General features: G+C 55.1%; 1 protein-coding gene across 18 annotated transcripts in view; it reads right to left on the bottom strand.

Annotated features, from left to right (window-relative positions):
- Positions 1-16968, bottom strand: part of PPP1R12B (protein phosphatase 1 regulatory subunit 12B) — a 135333-nt gene that overhangs the window by 57504 nt on the left and 60861 nt on the right. For 12 of the 18 annotated variants that reach the window (XR_004314752.1, XM_032466918.1, XM_032466917.1 and 9 more), the window contains 2 exons: positions 2394-2484; positions 878-1057 (listed from right to left, as the gene is read on the bottom strand). The exons of 1 other annotated variant lie outside the window; for it this stretch is intronic. Coding sequence is in view for 14 of the 17 variants with exons in the window: in XM_032466918.1 (XP_032322809.1) it covers positions 878-1057; positions 2394-2484 (271 nt within the window). In the remaining 3 variants the exon portion in view is untranslated. Of the gene's footprint in view, positions 1-877; positions 1058-2393; positions 2485-6775; positions 6888-16968 lie in introns of those variants that run through there. 5 more of the 18 variants (XM_032466933.1, XM_032466935.1, XR_004314753.1 and 2 more) reach the window with 5 other exon arrangements.

The raw sequence follows: 16968 nt of genomic DNA, 5'->3' as shown, positions 1-16968 counted from the left end.
AATGTGAGTAAACGGCGTGGGAGTTCTCTGAGAACAACCAGATCTGAGCATTCCAGCAACTGCCGTAACCAGGCTTGCCGACAGGGCATCAGGTGCTTAGAACAGCGCCCAGTGGTAAGTACACAGAAGACAGTAGCCGACAAGCGAGCAAAGTAAACCACAGAGCCTTGGGTGGGCGCTCTGCGGCCCAGCCGCCCACAGTTAGAGCAGGACTTCCTTCTCCTGGAACTATGGTGGCCACAAAATTTATCCTCCCATCGGGGACATGGCACCGAGCGGAAAGGGCTGGTGCTGACAGTGCAGAGATGAAAGGTGTAACCAGAGCAACTGGGGAAAACCAGGTGTCATGTTCATGGGGTTGGGGCACACGTAAGCTCTTGGGAGAGCAGCACACCGAGCCGTGGAGGCAGCCTGCCCGTGGGCCGGTGCCTGCGGAGCCACCGCACCACTGCGCAAAACGCCAGCAAGTTATTCTCTCGGTGACTCCGCTTCCTCATGTTTAAAAAAGGGACAGGAATGTTTACCTCCGAGGACTGTATTCAGAATTAAACACTTTAACACATTTGACATAGTTCAACAGTGCCTGGCACAAAGCAAACAGCAAACGCTTATGTTTCTATCTGCATTTTATTCTCCAGGACCTCTCCTTCCAGAGCAGAGAGTTAAACTCAGTCACTGAACTCATGTGGTCATTTCACCGTATACTCACGTACCAGACTGTCATGTGTACACTCAAAACTAACACAATGTTACATGCCCACCACATCCCAATAAAACCGGGAAAAAGCAGGAATCAACGCCCGAGGGGAGAAAGAGATCGTACGAGGGTAACGTGGCCACGCAGATGGGCCCAGCAGGGCAGCGCTGAGCGGCTCACCTCTGCGTCCAGACCCCGGCCCCAGGGCTGCGGGCCCTCCGCTGCCTCCTGCTCCTGGGCGCTGTTCTCAAGGCCCCCAGGGACCGTGGGCTTCGGGCCAGGCGGCTCGGGAGCCTGACGCTCTGCCCGCGACTGGCTGAGCGTCCTCTCTGCCTCCTGGAGATCGGTGAGCGTCACGCCCTGGGAAAGCGTCACAAGGTCAGGAGTTGCACCCCGGGAAGAACTGGATGGTGAGCAAGAGTTGCTCGGGAAGACCTAACAGCAGCAAATTCCAACAAAGCCCCCAAGCACACAGGGCCGTTCGGTGTTCCCGCCTGGCCCCTGCTGCACCGAAGGCCGTGGGACTTCACCTCTCCACGGCAGCAGCGGGCTTCTCAGCCCTGTGTGTGCGTCCGGGCCCTCCTCACCCCTCCCTGCCTCCCTGCCCAACAGCTTCGCCTGCGGCTCACCCTCCTCCGTTCCCCACCACCGTCCAGCAGCCTGCCCCCCGCCCCCCGACGACGCTCGGAACACACCCCCTCTGACCACGCCCATCTGTTCTCTGCCTGTGACTTTTACAAAGTGTATCGGACGACTTCTTACTTCAGAGCCTCCCATGGGGATCCTTTCTTTTCTTTTTCTAGTAGCATTATTGAAATAGAACCCACATATCATAAAACCCACACTTCGAAAGTGTACAATGCGCTGTATTTTAGTGTCTTCACACCCCCACCTCACCTCAGGACATTTCATCTCCCCAGAGAGAGACCACACACCCTCAAGTAGCCAGTCCCCACCTCCAGCCTCGCAAACCCTAATCCACCCACTGTCTCCGGGTCTTTGCCCGTCCTGGGCATTTTCGTACAAACGAAGCAGCCAGGTCTCTGCCACTCAGCGGCTTGTCCTCACTGCAGTGTTGGCGTGTGTGGGACTCCCCTCTTACTGCAAAACAGTAACTGCCATGTGGACATGTGACGTTTTGTTTATCCATTCGTTAATCAGTGGAAGTTTGTGGGGTTTTCTGTTAACTGCTTAATTTATTTGCTCTGCTCCACGGCCTGGCCTGGCCCTCCACCAGCCCCACGATGCCCACCTCGCTGCTCCAGCAAGCCTGCAAACTCCACACCTAAGTTTGGTCTACACAGCAAGTCAACGCTGGCCAGAGATGACACTCAGTTTGTGAATAATGCTGTTATAAACATCTGTGTGCATGTCTTTGTACAGACGTGTGCTTCTGTCTTGAGTCGGGTCACACGGCAACTCTACGTTTAACATTCTGAGTTACTGCCAGACGGTTCTCCTTCAGGAATTCTTAGGGTTGGCCCCTTAAGCACAAGTGGAATGATGAGTCTTAGGGAGGCAAGGCAGTAAGCCTGCTCCGAGCCAGGAGGAGCAGAAGTGAGAGTTCACCGGGCTCTGTGTGGTGTGCAGCGTCTGTGCCAGCGCGGCCAAGCTCGCACTGCAGCGGCCGGACTGGGGCACTCGTTCCGTCGTTTTCTAATCGGACCCAGTGGCCTTCAAGCAGGGCCAGGCTCACCTGAGTAGACCTCCGTGTCTGCCGCGCCTGTCGGGAGCGCGCTTTCCGCAAGGACTCGGCTTCTTCATCCCGCACGGGAGTCAGGTACGACCTGCAGGGACGGAGAAGAGGAAGCAGGAGTGGGACTGCTGCACGTGCCTGAGGGCCGAGAGGCGACTCCGCGCTTGAGAATGAAGCGGGCAGTCAACCTGACCGGGGCTGCGGTGAGGGTCACAGAATCCACGGTGCGCTCTGTAACCTGTCACGCAGCACCACGTCACTTCTACCTGTGAAGGAAGAACTTCCTTTCCCCCGTCCCATCCTCGCACTTTTTCTTTCTTTCCTTGTCTTACTGCTCTGGCCAGGGCCTCGGACGTGTGGAAAGGGACTGAGGACGGCAGGCTTCCCGGCTCCGCTCCTGGCCGTGGAGCACGTGGTCGGCACGTCATCCCCGGGAAGCCCCCCGGCTCGAGGACCCTGCAGACCCCGCTCATCAAACTGAAGCAACTCCTTCCCGTCCCTAAGAAAGTGGACTAAGGGGCTGCTGTTATCTGTCTGGTGTCAAATCGTTAGTGTGTGACCTTTATCACGTGCTTTCCTTCCACATATACTGAGACGGTCATTCCCTTCTTTTTTCCGTTAATATGATGAATCACACCGAACCACCTGTGAATGATAGAACAACACTGAATTCTTGGGACAAGCTCACCCTGGCCATGCTGTATCATCTTTTCACACAGGCTTACTTTCCACAGAGAGTCAGTATGACTCACGTCAGCATCTCTCAATCTGTGCTCACGCGGCGGTCGTCCTGTGAGCCCCCATTCTCGCGGTAACCCGGCTGGTCTGAGAACCAGCTACACGGGCAGGGAGGCGCTTTCTCCTGGCGCGCTCTCTGGGAGCAGCCGTGTGAGGCGGGGGTCCTCTCCTCCCTGGGTCACTGGAAGAGCTCACCAGTGAGGCCCGGGGTCAGTGCTCTCCACAGGAAGGTTTTAAATAAGAGACTCAGCTTCTCTAATAGAATTAGGCCTATTCAGAGTTCCTGTTCCGGTAACATTTGTTTTTCAAGGAATTTTATCTATATCTTCACATTTAGTGGCACAAAATTACTCCTATCCTTATATTTTAACTGTCATTTTAATACAAGCACATCTCAGGGCCACCGCAATAAAGTGGATGTTGCAGGAAAGTGAGTCACGTGGCATCTCTGGCTTCCCGGTGTGCGTGAAGGTGATGTTTACACTTCACTGTGGTCGAGTAAGTGTGCACTAGCATTATGCCTAAAAGACAATGTTCGTACTTTCATACTCTTTATTGCTAAAAAATGTTAACCATCGTCTGAGCCTTCAGCGAGGCGTGATCTTTGTGCTGGTGGAGGGTCTCGTCTCGACCTGGACGCTGCTGACTGATCAGGGAAGTGGCTGCTGAAGGGGTGGCGGGGGCGGCTGTGGGAGTTTCTTAAGATAAGAAAGCAGTGAAGTTGGCTGCACTGATGACTTTTCCTTTCACAAACGATTTCTCGGTAGCGTCCGTGTTGTCTGATAGCATTTTTCCCGCAGTAGAACCTCTCTCAAAATTGGAGCCCATCCTCCCAAGCCCTGGGGCTATTGTCTTTGCAACTAAGTTTGTGGGATATTCTAGATCGCTTGTTATCCTTTCAACAGTCTTCACAGCATCTTCACCAGGAGCAGATTCTGTCTCGAGAAGCCACCTTCTCTGCTCACCCACAGGAAGCAGCTCCTCCTCTGTGCCAGTTCAGCCCGAGGTGGCAGCAGTCCAGCCCCGTCTTCAGGCTCCACGTCTCACTCCAGTTCTCGTGCTGTCTCCACCATGGCTGCGGTGACCTCGAACCCTCCAAGCCGTCCATGAGGGTTGGAACCAACTTCCTCCAGACCCTGTTAAGGCTGACATTCTGACCTCTCTCCACAAACCACAAGTGTTCTTCGTGCATCCGGAATGCTGAGTCCTTCCAGAAGGTTTTCAGCGGCCTTTGCCATCGAGGATCACTGTCTCTGGCGGCTGCAGCCTGACGACACGTATTTCTTAAATAATAAGACCGGAGAGCTGAATGATGCCCTGAGCACAGACTGCGGGGTGCAGCGGCAGCCGGTGTGGACACAGCGTGGACCTCAGTCACACCTTGGCTGCACCAGGGCTCGGGGCTGCCAGGTGCCCTGTCAGCGAGCAGCAGCATTTTGAGAGGAGACTTTTTTCTGAGAAGAAGGTCTCTTATTGGGCTGTAAACCGTGCTGCAGGCAGATGTGCTGTCACCCGGGCCTGCTGGTACGCATTTAGGGCACAGGCAGAGCAGACTTGGCATCACTCTCGAGGGCCCTGCGACTTCAGGTGGCAAACAAACCCTGGCTCCACCTGAGAGTCCCCCGCCGCACCAGCCCGACACAACAGCCTGTCCTGGGAGGCCCTGGGCCAGCGTTCACGCCTCCCCCTGGCTGTGGAAGTCCCGACGTTGTCTTCTGCCCACAGAAGGCTGTTCCGCCTACGCTGAAATCTGCTGCACAGCGTGGCCGCCTTTGTGCGCGAACCTGGCTGGATCTTCTGGGGAACCTGCCACCGTGTCTCCGACAACACTGGCTGCCTCACCTGCCCTGATGTTCTGGAGACAGCGACCCCCTTCAGCCTTGTGAACCAGCCTCTGCCAACTTCACACTCTCCTCCCGGCTGTCCTGGGGCTGAGGTGGGGCCTGGCTCTGGATGAGGCTTTAACTAAGGGATGCTGTGGCTGGCTTAATTTTCTACCCAGACACTGAAACTTTCTCCGCACCAGCAATAAGGCTGTTCCACTTTCTTATCATTCGCGTGTTCACTGAAGTAGCACTTACAATTCCCTTTAAGAAGTTTTTCTTTGCATTCACGACACGGCTAACTGGCCCGAGATGCCACCTTCTGGCATATCTTGGCTTTGACGTGCCTTCCTCACCAAACTTACTCATTTCTAGCTTTTGACCTCAAGCTGTGGACGTGTGACTCTTCCTTTCACTTGAGCACTCAGAGGCCACTGTGGGTTATCAGCTGGCCTAACTTCAGTGTTGTCATGTCCCCAGGAACAGGGAGGCCCGGACAGGAGGAGACGGAATGGCTGGTCGGTCAGGTGGTCAGACATGCACATTTACTAAGTGTGTGGTCTTACACAGGTGCGGTTCATGGCACCGCAAAACATTTACAGCAGTAACATCAAAGAACACTGATCACAGACCACCATAACAGATACGGTCATAATGAAAAAGTTTGGAATATTGCGAGAAATGCCAAAACGTGACAGAGACATGAAGTGAGCAAAGGCTGCTGGAAAAAGGAGAGGACAGACTTACTGGATGCAGGGCTGCTACAAACTTTCAATTTGTGAAAACGCAGTGTCTGCGAAGCTCAGCAAAGTGAAGTCGCTGCAATTACCTGCAGCTGCAGCACGGTTCTCAGGGGCTTTTGCTCTGAGGGCCCTTCTACACTTTACCCCTCACTGAGGACCCCAAACAACTGCTTGGGAGGTGCATCTATCACTATCCACCCTACTAGGCATTATAATTGGGAAATTAAACAATATGCATTTACCGATTCATCTTAAAATGACGGCCCTATAACATGTTACTATCAATAACTTACCTTTTATGGAAAATAATTAAATTTTCCAAAATAAAAAATTTAGTAAGAGTGTCATTATTTTACATTTTTGTAAATTACTTTAATGCTGGCTTAACAGAGGCCAGCTGGATTTTCGTATCTGCTTCTGCTTTCAATATGCTGTAATGTATTGTCGTGCAGGATGTGCAGTTGGAAGGGCGGGGGTTTCACAATGGCCTTTTCAGGTAATCACAGATGTTACAGCCCTGGCCCCTCCACTTCCCTGCCAGATGACCTTGGGTGGAATACCCCATGGGTCGTATACAATGCTGACACTAACAGCTGTAGCAGGTGTCAGCAGACGGTGGGAGGATTCTCGTGAAGACTGAATGAAAACCCACGTGGCACCCGTGAGCTCTCGGGTGGCGACACCATGCTCCTGCGATGCTGCTTGCCTCGCCCCGCCAACAGCTCGCACTGGTAATGCGGGAAAGAGAGTCCAACACCCCATCTAACAGGAGTTGCCCTGAGTTACTTTCCTGCAGGTGGATAATTCACTTGGAGGAGGTCTTGACGCCTTTGAAAATACTCTCCATGCAGGTCCAAAGGGCTGAGTAAATAAAACATGGCATAGAAGAGAAAGAAACGCCCACGGAGAGAACGAGGCTGCTCTCCCGAGCGCTGAGAGGGTAAAACGCTCACCTTGCGCCCACCATCAGCGAACTGGGGCTCCCACCCCTAACATCCGCACGGGAGGGAGGAGGGGGCCTCAACTCCAGGCAGGGGGACTAAGCTGGGCCTGTGTGTCGTGGCGCTTGGGGCGCTGGGGCCGTCACCACAGACTACCCGACCGTCATTCCGGGGACGACGTCCTGCGTGCGAGGATACACATGCAGAGTGGTGTGTTTCAGTGATGCCAGAAAGAACTTTAACGCCAGCCTAGAAGCACACGTGGACAGCCACAGGGGAGGGCATGAGTGAGAGCCATAGGCCAAAGACCTTAAGACTTCAAGAAGTCACTGGATCTGATTTCAAGACTTGAGGCAGTAAAATTACTCCTACCTTACAGACGAGCTGAAAGGCCCAAGAGTCACGTGCACCTAGGTCACGGTGCAGCTGGGCCGGACCCAGCGGGGCTGTGACCTGGGCTCCTGCCACCCCTGCAGCCTCTTACCCTCTCCATGACGCAGCCTAATCTCCCTCCACCACCTTGTCCGGAGCAACACGTTTCTTGCCTCAAATCTAGTGATATCAGGAGCCGCGGGTAAAGACGTCTCAGAGGAAACTTCTAGCATCCCCTGACGTTCTCCACGTCCTCCACAACCAACACTACTCGCTCCTGGAATCACACCTCGGGGCTCATTGTCCACGTGACCAAAGCCGTGCTGAGCGGGCCGGGCGGGCTCCGGGGCAGGGTCTCCTTGCCAGCTCTAACTGGAAGGGGCGCTCGGGCTGAGGCTCAGCGGGAAGGACGCGCGCCTGGGTCTGGTGTCCACTGTGCCACTAACTGCTTTTGTGACAAGAGAATCATTCAACTTCTGGGACCATAATGTCTTCCCTTCCACAATGAGGGCCGAGTCTGCGGTGTTCAAGCGCCCAGCTAACTTAACACCACAGTAAATCCGTACTCACGCAGGCTCCGGACAAACGGCCTCTAGGTCTGTGCCCCCAGCCGCCTACTCACCGGTCCTGGTCAGACACTCAGTTCCCTGTGTTCACAGGTCACCTCTTCAACACGCCCAGCAGCACCCTGGTGGTGACGCGGAGCTGCCCACACAGCCCAGCATACTGACACGTGGCCCGCGAGACTCGACGCGGCTGGTGTGCTAGAGGAACTAACCCTTAAGTTCACTGAACCTTCATTTAAATCGAAGCAGCCACACGTGGCTACCAGCTCCCGCGCCAGGCAGCACAGCTGGGCCAGCCCCAGAGTCCAGGTCAGAGGCACCACTCCCAGGCCCTGCTCACGTGATGGGGACCGGACAGACCCAGGCTGCCGGCCAGTTCCATCTAAAAGCTATCACTACCCTCACAGATGAAGCCTCATCTCCCCTATGCTTCTCAGAAGCACCGTCTTTGGAGCCGCACTTCTGACGTGGTGCCTGTGCTGCACTGGCGGGGCAGGGACCCACTTCCAGACTCACATCGGGCGCCTGCAGAGCTGCTCCCCGCCGCAGCCTCCGCAGGCCCACGTGCCTCCCCCGCCACCCTGCCTCTCCTCTGTTACCTCCCTGCGCTGGCCTGCAGGGCAAGATGACGGTCAAAGGCATCTGGAGATGAACAGCGAGGCAGGTAAGTGGTGGCCGCGAAGACGGCAGGCTGAACACCTGGCCTCCTGGGAAACTGTCCCACAAGCAGAGGCAAAGCCTGTAATCTGCTAAGAAGCTGCTGCTGAGGAGGAGGGGAAGGCAGGCAGGAGAAGGGGGAGGAAGGCCAAATCTTGGGGCTACCAGTTCCCAAAATACGTGCCATTAGCTGCGTTCTTCACACCCTGTACCAACCACCAATCCTCCTCCCCACTTGCAGCAGGGAAGGAGGACACCCCACCAGCCCGCGACTGTCCCCCTGCTGCATCCATCCCAGGGAGCTGTGAACAACGCCTTGCTGGAAGCCGGGCATAGCCGACCAGCAACTGTCAACATAGGAGAAGAGACAGGAAAGAGAAACACACAGCAGACAGACAGACACAGGGACAGACCTCAGACCTGGGCCGAGTATGTGCATGCACTGGGGTGTGACCTGACTACCATCCACCTGTGTTCAAGTCTCACATGCCACGCCAGCCTCTCTAATTCAACACTGAGACCAGAGCCGAAGTTCAAGCAAGGAACCAAAGCTACAGCTCCACTAACCAGAATGACGCAGAGGGGGCGGGTCTCCCCACTAAACCACGCATTTTCTGACCCCTCTGGACCAGCAATTCTCCACAGGCACATAGAATCATTTGGCCCAAGATTTTAACAGCGCTGGGTCCGCAGAGGTTTGCATATTTTTCCAGTGAAGGGCCACATGGTGGATCCTCGACTTTGCAGGGCTGTCCCATGAGCCTGCTGGAGCACCGGAGGGGCTGGGGTGAGGAGGCCGGGCCAGAAACCGTGCAGCCCACAGAGCCCAAAAGACACACTGTCCGGGCCCTGCGGCTCCCTGCTCCAGACTCCAAGTCACACGGCACCGAACCACGGCTCGGAGAACTCCCTGTTGACGCTGTGCAGACACGGTGAGCCCGGGTTCTCCGCCGGCCTGAGGACGGCGCCTGCTGTCCCGCGCGCTGTGCTTTTGAACGCCGTCCCGCGGAACACATTCCAAACGACGAGACTCGACTCGCGCAGGTGGCTCTACAGTTATGCAGGGTCAGAGCAAGCACTTCGGATGCCCAGAACGGCAGATTCAAGCCCCCACGTGGGGGTGCTTTATTTCACACCCACGGCCGTGTGCCTCCACCCGGGCAACTGTGCCAAACACTCATCGCTGATTATGACACACATCAGGTCCGAGTCAAAGCACCACTGACCTTTTTTTAAACAAGGAAATCCAGGAAAGTCAACACACTAACTATTCATGGAAATAACCCAGTTCTCAAACAAACAGGGACAGCAGTCAGACAGCTTACAGAACACCCACACGACAGAGCACGACCCGGACGCTGTAGGACACCCTGGAGACCACCACAGACACGTCACCTGCCAAATGTTAGTATCTAGACTGTACCAAGAACTTACACCAACTAAAAAAACCCGACCAAACCCAACAGGAAAAAACAATCAACAAAGCATACAATCAAGGAATTTACAAACACAGGAAAACCAAAAAGCCTACAAACATGGGAGAAGAGATTCAGTTTCACTAGTAATCATGAAATACAAGTAAAAACAAGGAGAAACCACTCCATCTTCCCAAGGTTTGCAAAAACAAAAAGCACCAGCATCTCTAAGCGCAACGTGGGCCGTAAAGAGCTGGAGACCCGCCTGCTGCAGGGCCGGGGTCCCCAGTAAATGTGCACTTGTCCCCACTGCCGACAGCCTCGGCGTCCACTGGGAAACAAACAGCCTCGAGAAACTTGCTCATTTGCACAAGGAAACAGGACTGAGAATGCACAGCAGCACCGTTAACTACAGGGAAAAGGGAAATGACCTGAGTGTCCACGAGCAGATAAAAACCGAAACCAAACTGCGGGGCACAGCACACAAGGGCCTCGAGTGAGCGTCCCCGTGAGAACGCGGGCTTGGGATGGCCGTGCAGACAGTGAGACGGTCCATGCAGACCATCAGAGCATAACTTATCACACGGGGTGGTGTGCGTGTCCACACATGAAGCAGTGACAACCGACAGTCTCGAGCGATGAGCACGAGTTCAGGACGGAGGCCACCTCTGGGGAGGGGTCGGGGGCGAGGCTGGAGACACCGGCGTAAAGCACGTTTCCCATGTTTTACTTGGAAGGCTGAAGCCAGCACAGCGGGTGCTGGGACGAGACACAGCCGCAGGATGGATACACGGGCTGTTGGCCGTGGCAATAATATTCTAAAAGGCAAGACTGTGCGCGGTTTGATCTCAAGGCAACTATGACACAGAGACACGCAGGGACGCTGCTGGCGGTGAGCGTGCGCATCACCCTTATTTCCTGCCTGAGATTTGCGTGCTACAGAAAATGTGATAAACACCATGGACTCAGACCCCTTGGCTGCCGCCCGCCTGGAACGGGGCTCCCTTGGGGAGAAGGGCCCTGCGAGCAGGAGGAGCCCCAACCCTGGTTTTTAACCTTATTCAACACTAGCCTGTTTTCAACATCCAAACCCAAAATGTCATTTCCTCCCAGGAAAAAAAAAACTATTTATACATAAGGAAACTTTGCTAACACCTTTGGGGATCTCTGGACGTTTCTGAAGCTCAGGTTCAGAAGAGAAGCACCTGCAGGACCCAGTCAGTTACCTCCAGGGGCAAGTAAGTGTGAACAGTGTCTCCTTGAGCCATCCCCACGCAACAGACTCCAACTCCTTGAAGGCTCAGTGGCACTTCTAAAAGTTAGGCTTCCTGAGGAATAATTTACATACAGCACAAGGTGCCCTGAACTACATACAAGTCTAAGAGTTCTGGTAAGTGTGTCACAATCAAGAAACAGAACAGCTCGGAGGGAGGGTGTCGCTCAAGCGGTAGAGCGCGTGCCTAGCATGCACAAGGTCCTGGGTTCAATTCCCGGTACCTCCTCTAAAAATAAACAAATAAGTAAATTTAACCACCGCCCCCCCCCCAAGGAAATAGAGCAGCTCCATCACCGCCCTCTTGTAGTTAACCTCCCCCAGCCCCCACCTAAGGGGAACTGTTTTAATTAAAGAAAAACTTCAAAACCACCAAAGGAACACATTGACTTTTTCACTCCCAGTGAAAGCAACACATAAGGCAATGATGACCAGGAGACTGGGTGTGAGCCACTGGACGCCACCAAGTACACGCAACGCCTGGCCTCCACCCGCTGCCAGCCTCTCCCGGTCGGGGGAGAGGAGGAGGCAGCCTAGGAGGCCCAAGGTGCCTGCAGGAGAGAAGGGGCTGAACGGGCACCGAGGAGGGTGTGGGGGCCGTCGGGGGGGACAGAGTGCCGGGGCGACCGTGTGTGGAGGGCATGGCTCAGGAAGGCGGCAGCCACACGACCAAAGGCTGCCAGGAGCAAAGCTTTCAAGGCTGCGGCGACACAGGAGCCGGGTCACTGGGGCTGCGGCAGGGTGCCCAAGCGTGTGTGCAGGACAGGTGAGAGGACAGGGGAGGGGACAGGTGGGGGGAGAGGGGAGGGGACGGGCTGGGGGACAGGCACAGGGGATGGGAGGGGACAGGCATAGAGGACAGGGAGGGGACAGGCAGGGGGATGGGGAGGGGACAGACGGGGGATGGGGAGGGGACAGGCAGGGGGACAAGCGGTAGGGAAGGGGATGGGTAGGTGAGGATTCCTATTCAGTAAGAGTGAAGAGGAGGCTCCGAAGGAGTCAGTGAAATTAGTGGACTCTTCAAGAGTCAGGGGGGCGCATGAGTGAGACCGTAGCCCCAGAGGGCAGAGCAGGGCAGGGCTCGGGCGCAGCTATAGAGGACAGGCCGGCGGGGTGCTTGGTCGCAGGGAAGCTGGGCTTCTAGTTCCTCTCCTGTGGTTCACGAGTGCATGCCAGGAGCTCCTGTGAGACCCTGGGCACTTGCTCACGAAGGAGCTAAGTACTTGAAGGGTCCCTGCACTGCTATGCGGTCTGTTACAGGTCACACAAGTGCACAAGGGGTGAACCGCACCCTGTCCCCCTCTGTTCCAGGCTGGAAGACGACGATTTCTTCAGCAGACACAATTAAGGAGCTGTGTCAGCATGACACCCAGGGTTAACCACGAGACCGAGGGCGGGGAGGACTATTTGAGGGCCAAGCAGAAACCGAATCATTCAGGGCCCTGCTGTCAGGCAATGCTGATTTTTTAATACTTCTAAAAACAGAAACACATCTGCCCCTAGCCAGAACACTCCCCAGGGTAAACTTACGCGCAACACAAAACCCTGGAAGAGTCGGGAGACACGCAAGACCACCTCTCGCTGGCTTTTCAAAAGCCCTTATTTCCCACCCAGATTTCAGAGGATGGAAGCTTTCGACTCACTTTGTTTTCAGAAGTGGTTTTCCCCCAAGACAAATACTCATTTCCTAGCTCTGTCTTCTCTTCAAAAAAAAAACAAAACAAAACAACAAAAAAACCAAGAACAAAACAGACTGAGGGAGCCCACCCACTGTGCCCACGTCTCCAGCGGACGGAAACACCAGCCCAGCGGAGACTGACCCCTTGCTCAGTGGTCAGAGCACGTGGCCTGGTTCTGAAGCCTGGCTTTGCTCTTCGTGGCTGTGACTGTGGGGCACGTTCCAAAATCTACGTGAGTCTTAATTTTCTTATACGTATTAAGAAAATAGTGTTACTCACCTCACAAAGTTAAGAGGACTAAACGCATCTGGATACGGGCATATAATAAGCTTTCCAAATACTAATTCTCGGGCCCAACAAACCTTTCATAAATCTGAAGCCAGCCTGAGCTCTCCCTCCAGGGTCACGCCGCTGCCATAACCGCCCTGCCCACAGCGGGCACTCAGGCTGCCTCGGGCCTCTGGGGGTCCTCGTGCTTTCCTGTGTCTGGTGTCCATGAGCTCGAGGGCACCTCCTCACTCTGCACCGACCCTTGTGCCTGTGGCTCTCACGCGGAGGACTGCTGCCTGACAGACACGCCTGCACCCTCCCCTACACGACTGCAACCCAAGGGGCTCACTGGAAGTGCATCAGCTGACGCCTCTGCTGCCACCTTCTGGACATGGGGCATCACTACACAGGGGCTGATTTTTACGAGAAACTTGTTTTCCCTAAACACTGATGCCACGCTGGCTCCACAGCAGGTTCTGTGGTGGGAAAGAAGCCAGGCAGAAAGACCTTCAGGAAGCTCCCAGTGCAGCGATGTCCGTGACACCAGCCCAAGGACGGAAGAACACTGCAGAGAGAACCCTGGTCTTGGCCAGGGACCAGCCTCGGGCTTGGTCTCAGGAGCTCTTCTCATGTGAACGGGATTCTGTGCAGAGAAGGGACAGAAGGCCACCCACAAAGGTTCAGCACAAACCCCCAGCACATCAGGGAAACACCTGGGCTTTCTACCTGGGTAGGCAGAGCAGCAGCGTGATCACCAGAGACACAAAACAGAGAAGGAGGAGCGGGGAGGTGGGGCCAGGAGGCGGGGGAGGGCAGCACAGCCCTGGGCAGGAAGGACCACCATGGGGGGCAGGGTTTCCCCCAGGCCGACCTGGCGGACTGTGAATTCCGTCTACAGGCATCCACGATCAATCGGCAAACGTCTTGTGTGGACAGGAACACATCAGCTCCCAGATTCAACCTGACTGCACACCGCCTGTAGTCAGCAGGCGCCCATCCTGTTCAAAGGCCATGCGAGGAGCGGTCTACACCCTCACACCTAAACCAGCCTCCCTCTCGTAACTGCCCGAAGTATCTGACAATTTTCTGTTTTACTTACTTACAGTCTATATTATGTAACAGTTAAGATAACAAAGATATAAAGGGTAGACCTCAGCGGCAGAGCGCGTGCTTAGCATGCAGGAGGCTCTGGGTTCGATCGCCAGTGCTTCCATTAAAAACAAAACAAAGAAACACAACCACCACCCGTGCACTTCCAGCCAACTTACGGATAACGTCTCTGGTAACAGCTTCCTCTTAAAAGAGGTGCGCATGCCCGCTTGTTGAAATTCTTGACCGTCCTCCACCGCCCGAACCTCTGGGGTGGGCACCACGGGTCAGTTCATTACGAACATGAAGGAACACCAGAGAAGTTCCAACTGGTTACTCCAAACGCTGTATCTTATTCTTTCCACCCCCACCCACACCACCAAAACCTGCAACCAGCCAGCTTCCTCAAGAACCCCCAGAAGAGAGGTGGCCGGAGGGCAGAGACAAGCACCTGCACGTCAGCACCGCCAAGGAGACACTCAAGCTGCTGCTCCCGGCCTCCAGGCCCAGCACCCCAGGTGCTCTGCGCGGACGCCAGTTGGCCCTCAGACGCTGAGGGTGCTGGTCCCGGGGACAGGAAGGCCAACTGCCTGTGCCTCCAGTTTCCACACGGCCAGGAGCAGCAGGGACTCCGCTGCCAGGTCAAAGCGTTGCAGGTGAGCACGCCCGTCCGCAGCTTTCCCCAAAGCCCAGTTTTCAAACAAACAGGGCCACTGAGCGGGCGCCCTCCCACGTGAACCCGACAGCTCGTTCTGTGAGACTATGCAACTGGCCAACCTTTTCCAACACGGGAAAATCAACTGGTAAGGGGGTGGTGAGGGCACGAAACGTTGGTCCCTCCCACATGTCACCAGTACCCACGGCTCTAAAAAAGAACCTCTTGATCAGAAGGAGATTAGCTGTAAAAGCCTGGCTGACATGGGCTGCGGGCGCAGGTGTGAGGTGACGGTCCTTTCACTCTCCAGTGGCAGGGCCGGGCCAGGACGGCATCCATCCGCTCTGGACGCCCGTTAGAGCCGCAGCTCCAACCTGCGAGGTGGCGTGCTGGGGAACTGGTGACAAACATGCTGTCTCCCGAGATGAAGGGAGTGCGTGTTTAACAACAGAAACGCAGGGAAAGAGAGCCGACTTCTGCGTCCCCGGCGCCTGGTCCGGCCCCTGGTCCCCGCAGTACCTCTCGGCAGGCATCAGGCAGGCACCCAGCCCGCTCAGTGGCCACACTGTACTGGTGTCGGTTTCAAGCTTCACGAGGCAGAACTCGCACCCACTTAGGTGAGTTCAGTGGCTTTCGGTGCATTCAGAACTGGGCGACCAGCGCCACAGTCCATCCTGAAACATTCCGCTCGCCCCAAGGAAAAAGGCCAAGAGCACGACAGTCACTTCCCACTTGGTGTTTGCTCTTAAATTTTTTTAAGTAAACTTTTTCCTTTAATTATTTATTAATTTTTAAGGGTTTTTTGGGGGGAGGGAATTAGGATTATTTATTTGTTTATTTTTAGAGGAGGTCTTGGGGACGGAACCCTGGGCCTCATGTGTGCTAAGCACGTGCTCTACCACCTAAGCTATACCCTCCCCCCAGTTGGTGTTTAAAATGCAGAACAAGAGCGTCACTCCCACTGGCTACATGGCACAGACTGCACCAGATTTACACCGTCACCACCTGCAAGACACACTGAGCCCCCCACGAAGAAAGAAAAAGCAGCACCAACCACACACTTTCTTCTCACCTTCTTAAAGACTGCAATGTAGTGGTCACCTAGGGGGTCTCTGAGGCCTGTTTAGACCATTTACACCAGCGATGCACAGAACCCGGTGGAAGTAACATGGGCACCGTGACCACATTCACATGTGTGCAGTCACAACCAGCAGTGACGAGACATCCTGACCTCGGGGATCAGGAGACGTGAAAATGTTCTCCCCAGAATCAACACCACCCAACACGTGGAGTGTGCTAGACAAAAAGGAGTCACACAAGCAGCCTGTATGTAGCAGCTAACAGTAACTAATCAGTAACACAGTGACTCATCACGTGAGCGTGCAGGGAGGGCGCGCTGCTATATATAGCTCACAGCTGCCATATACAGCTCATGCTCCTGCGAATGCTCCTGCGAACGTCGGCCAGGAGGAGGGAGAACTACTCCCGCCAGGAGGGAAGAGCTGGGTGAGACCAGCACCGCCAGCCGAAGCCTTTCAGTTATGGAGAGAAAACGCTGTTTCAGAGAAAAACCAAGCGAGGTGGAAAGGGCCTGCAGAGCCTCATCTTGAGAGCCTTTCTGAGCTGACACCTGCCTTGTCTTTAGCTTGGAGACACAGAGATGCGTCAAAGGACATTAAAAGACCACGACTCAGAGTTTAACGACTTGGTTTAAATTTCTAACATTGCAAAGATGACGCCAAATTAATCTGCGGTCAGCTTCACGTTAGCATTACAACCAAGCTTACGAAGACCCCCAGGGCCTCTAGCAGGTCGAGGTGTGAGACATCCACGCTCAGACAGAGCTGACGCTCCCTGACCAAGCAGAGCAGGTCGCACACGTGCGCCCGGGCCAGACAAATAATTTCAGCTTTTGTAAAGAAAATCTATTCCAACCATTTCTATGAGAAAAGGAAGGGCGCCAATAAGAAGGAAGATGTAAATCTCAGGGCTGGCGCGGGGGGGAGGACAGGGTGAGAGTCAGAGGTGGAACCGCTCGGACCAGAGAGCAGCCACCAAGGACTGTTCACAATGCGCTGCCAGGGAAAACCTGGAGCTCCAGACCAGAGGCCGTGAAGCACTGTGACAGCTGCTGGCTGCCCTGACGCCGCAGTGGGGGCACCTGCCTGCCTGCCTGCCTGCCTGCCTGCCTGCCTGCCTGCCAGCCAGCCAGCCAGCCAGCCTGGATAATCGCATGGCCCGCAGTCTCCACAGCGCCCAGGAGGATCCACAAAGGGGTGGCAGTGACTCAACTGCCATGAAGGGAGAGTCGACTGTGTTCCAGGCTACAGACCCAGATGGACCAGCCCCTGAAC

This window comes from Camelus ferus, chromosome 23 (genome assembly GCF_009834535.1).
Source record: "Camelus ferus isolate YT-003-E chromosome 23, BCGSAC_Cfer_1.0, whole genome shotgun sequence".
NCBI lineage: Eukaryota > Metazoa > Chordata > Mammalia > Artiodactyla > Camelidae > Camelus > Camelus ferus.
This window is presented reverse-complemented; position numbering and strand designations above follow the sequence as displayed.